Here is a 5,000-nt window from a genome sequence, read left to right on the forward strand (position 1 = left end):
TATATATACATATATATATATACATGCATACACGTATACACACAAACGTTTATGTGTATGTGTGATTCTGCTTGTATGCTCGTGCGTTTACATCTACGCACGTTTTTTTAAATCTCTTTCCTCTTTTGGCTCTCTTCCTCTTTTCCTTATTCCTTTCTCTGCCTCTCTTCCCTCCCTCTGTCCCCTCTTTCACACACTCCGCTCACGCTCTCGCCGCGAGACCATCATCCACCGCCCTTGCACGGCCGCTCGGGTTGCATCGCGTTTGTTTGAGTTGATTGGCAGCAGAGAGGAGGTCACAGCGCATGACCTCCTGCTTGACCCGGGAATGAAGTTCATGCGATAGTGCTGAACGTGACCCGTCGGCGGAATCCGAAATTTACGACAAGACGTTACTTATCCTTATCGCTCTCTTGCAGCTTGCGTAGTCGTGCGCGCTCACCCCATCACTCGGGAAAGGTTATGTATATATATGTGGGTGTATATATGTATATATGTGTATATATATATATGTATGTATATATATATAATATTTGTATATATATAATATTTGTATATATATAATATATACATATAATATATACATATAATATATACATATATACATATATACATATATACATATATATATATATGGTAAATATAACATATTTACACCATCTACTTATTTATATATATATATTTATATATTGTATATATATATAATATATATATATATATATATATATTATATATATATATATATATATATAATATATATATATATATATACAGTATATATTTATATAAAACGCATCAACGGTTAATGTTTTTGTTTCAAGAATATTTTGGATTTCATAATTATTTGCGTAATATTCTGCAATATTTCCCAAAAGGACCGTTGTTAAAACCCAACGCATGCCATGACACATCAGAATCATAGGTTTTCCCGCGCAGAATAATTATCGAGCATCGTTATTTGATTGTTATCATTGTTCGAATTCGACCCTTAAATTAATGAAGAATAATCGGTGTTCACAAAGTTCAAACTGAACCAAACAAACTTTGTTAAAGACGCGAAACGAAAAGAAAAAAAGAAAAACACTATTTACACAGCGAGGAGGTGGATGGTCTCGTGCAAGCTGGAGAGAAGGTCTGTTGAGCGTGTCCAAACACGAAGATTTGATTGGTATTGCACTTAAAGATGCATTTGCAGGATCAGACTCCCTTCGTTTGATCTCTCATTTCGTGTCTTCTATTTTAGACATTCTGGTAGATTTTAACTCCTTTTCTAAAACTCTAGAGAAAGAGAAAAAATATGTTTTAGTAACCCCCCCTCCCCTCCCTACTGCAGGGTTGTATATGATGGTAAGTTATTAATTTCTATTGCATCCTTGCACGCTTTTGAAAAGCAATATAAATCCACATATATATTATATTCCTCTTCTTTAAAATATGGTAAATGAACTTCCTTTAAGGCCATCGAGATTTGCTTCTGAAGGCTTCCTCCTTAAAAACGTGACCCAGTGATCTGTTCAATCAGTCGGTTGCCCTTTTTTAACTCAGGAAGCACGTTATTTTCTCTCATTGTTTATCTCATTCCCTTGTTCATCACTGTCTTTTCCTCACTGCAGTTCGTTCAAAGTCGCCCCTTCTCATTAGTAGATTTGGTTCTCTTTGTTCTTTTTTTTTTTTCTGTCTGCCTCTTTACATTCTCTTGTTTCTCATCTGGTCTCTCTCTCTCTCTGTCTATCCATCTATCTATCTATCTATCATCATCTCCATCTATCTCCATCCTCCATCTAGCCTAATATTATTTTAGATATATTATATTTATATATTCATATTTTTATATATTTATTTATATTTTCTGTATCTATTTATATTTTTTTTATATTTTATATCTTATATATATTATACTATTATCATATATTATTATATTATATATATATATATATAATCATATATAATATATATATATATATATATATATATATATATATATATTATATAATAAAATATATATATATATATAATATATTTATATACCTATTTTATGTAATATATTATATATATATAATATATATATCTATATAACTATATATATATATATATTATATATATAATATATATATTTTATATATTATCTCTTACTATATTTCATATATATTCTTCATATATCTAATCTTATATATATACTCTCTCTCTCTCTCTCTCTCTCTCTCTCTCTCCTCCTCTCTCCCCTCCTCTCTCTCTTTCTCTCTCTCTTTCTCTCTCTCTCTCTCTCTCCTCCCTCTCTCTCTCTCCTCCCTCTCTCTCTCTCCTCCTCCCTCTCTCTCTCTCTCTCTCCTCCCTCTCTCTGTCTCTCTCTCCTCCCTCTCTCTCTCTCTCTCTCTCTCTCTCTCTCTCTCTCTCTCTCTCTCTTCTCTCTTTCTCTCTTTCTCTCTTTCTCTCTTTCACCACCCTTGCCTCCTCTCTCTCCAGCAGGTGTGAGGAGCAGCAGGATCGGGCTATAACCATCAGTCTTGAGCCTCCGAGCAGGAAGTCTAGGAGAGTCACATCGAACGACAAATCCTCAAGGTTACTCGTAAATTACTACAGTTACTACTTCCACCCACCCCCCTTACCCACCCCCACCCCTTAACCATTACCCCCTTTTCCCTTTCCCATCCCCCCCCCCCTCTTCCCTCCCTCCGGACCTCTTTGTTTTTTTTTTGTTTTTTTTTTTTTGTTTTTTTTCCTAATAGCTATTTGGTTAGGAAGGTATTGTTTTGTTTATTTGTTTTATTTATTTATTTATTTTATTTTGATATTCATTCATTCGTTCTTTCATTTATCTATCGGTCTATTTTATCGATCTGCCCCCCCACCCACCCCACCCCCACCCTAACACACCCCGTAACCAACAGCAGTAATGGCGGATTGTGACAGATTAAAGACTAGATTCTTCATTAACATTTAATCTCTTGGTCTTTATCCCCCCCCCTTATGCCTTCCGTGTTAGAAATTTTAGTAAATATATTTTTTACATTATTTTCATTTTTTTTAAATCATTATCGTTTACATCGTTATTTATTCTTATTTTTTACGATCATTATTATTATTGCTACTATTATTACTATAGTAGTAGTAGTAGTAGTAGTAATATTGTCATCATTATCATTATTATTATTATTATTACTATTATTATTATTATTATTATCGTTATCATTATCACTATTATTTTTATTTTTTTATTATTATTATTGTTGTTATTTTAATTATATTATTATTATTGTTAATGTTATTGTTATTAGTGCTATTATAATTTTTATTATTTTCGTGAATACCATCATTATAGTTATCTATAATTTATTCCACTCCTTCTCCCGGTTCCCCTCCCCACCCTACCCCTCCCCCCCCCACCCCCTCCCCACCCAACCCCAACAAAAAAAAATGACTAATCAAAGCTTGATCTTCTAACAAACGATACTTTTGGAGTTTTAATATACATCTACCTAGCATTTTTTTATTATTTTTTTTTTTTATAGTCATCATTTTCTCTTACATTTTGGATGGTAGTTCTGACTAACCCACGCTCGCCCAGTAAGTATGATTTCAAAGTGTTTCTCTCCCTCTCACACACTTAGTCGGAGGGTTGCTGGAAAACCCAAGCTGCTTAGATTAAACGTTTTGGCCGCACGATCGTTTTTTACCGGGTTGATGTGGGTCCGTTTTCTGTGTGTCTGTTTGTTGGTTGGTGTGTGTGTGTTTATTTCATTATTCTTTTGTTTTTTGTTGTTTTTTTGTTTTTTTTTTTGTTTTTTTTTAGAGCAGCTACTGAGAGAAGGAATTAATTTCTGTTTGTGTTTTAGGATGTTGATTTAATTTGTGTTATCGATCTTTTTTTTTTCTTTCTTTTTTTAGAATGTGCAGTCCACTTTGTTATCACTTTTTATGACTTGAGAAAAAAAACACAACATATAGATGGTATTTTTTTTTAATTCACCCAATTATTTTTTTTTTTACTTAAATAGAAGTTAACTGAGCTCTGTTTATAAATAGTAATTGTCCTATTTTTACTAGATTAGATTTGGCGAGATTTTGTCTAAAATATTTTATTCATCCAAACGTTGTTTACACTTTAAAGATTGATATATGTGTGATACTTCAAACCTTGTAGTTCGTGATTTTTCGTCAGATTATTATATTGCTATATATTGCTATCATCAGAATTTTTTTTTTTATTAAACGGATGGGAAACAATGAAAAAAAAAATCCCACCGAGAAGAAATAGACGAGAAACCGGTTAGTGGTCATGGCAGTGCGTGATTGCAAGCTGCAACATAACTTAGGACTGCAATAAAATGTTTCTTACACACCAACGCGGTGGGCAGGCTGGTTATGGCGCTGGAGAAGCCGTAACGTTTGCAGTTAACGAGCGTAAAATTAAATGATTATGTTTATATCTTTAAGGGAAAAAGTGCGATCGCAGCTCTATTTTACAGAAATTGAAAGAAGATAAAGAAAATCAGCAAAGTATAAAACGAAAAGTTATTAGTGTTATTATTAGTTATTATTATTATTATTATTATTATTATTATTATTATTATTATTATTATTATTTTGTTACGATATTCTTAGCATCGTCATTATCATTATCACTCTCATTATTTTTTTTTAATCGTTCTTACTATTATTGTAACTGCTGTTGCCATCATTACCATCTTTATTATTAATTAACCGTCATCAACGTCGTAATTATCAACAGTCTATTTGCAAATAGTTGTTATTCAATATGATTAGTTTTCCTAATATTGCTGCTGTCATCATCATGTTATGTTCATAATTTCATTTATTTTACTAGTATTATTGATAGCATTATTATTGTTATAATGAGTATAATAATAATAGTAATAATAATAATGAAAGTAGTAACGATGATTTTTTTTTTTTTTTTTTTTACAATTACCGTCATAATTACTGTAATCATTATCATCACACCATCATCGTCATCAGCATTATCATCATTATGAACATTA

At 31.8% G+C, this 5,000-nt stretch overlaps 1 protein-coding gene across 1 annotated transcript in view; it reads left to right on the top strand.

The window, feature by feature from the left end:
• Window positions 1-5,000, top strand: part of LOC119595613 (calcium/calmodulin-dependent 3',5'-cyclic nucleotide phosphodiesterase 1-like) — a 201,872-nt gene that overhangs the window by 165,473 nt on the left and 31,399 nt on the right. The window contains exon 6 of the mRNA XM_037944723.1: window positions 2,467-2,559. Within this exon, the coding sequence (XP_037800651.1) occupies window positions 2,467-2,559 (93 nt within the window). The remainder of the gene's footprint in view (window positions 1-2,466; window positions 2,560-5,000) is intronic.

Source organism: Penaeus monodon, chromosome 36 (assembly GCF_015228065.2).
Source record: "Penaeus monodon isolate SGIC_2016 chromosome 36, NSTDA_Pmon_1, whole genome shotgun sequence".
In the NCBI taxonomy this organism is placed as follows: domain Eukaryota; kingdom Metazoa; phylum Arthropoda; class Malacostraca; order Decapoda; family Penaeidae; genus Penaeus; species Penaeus monodon.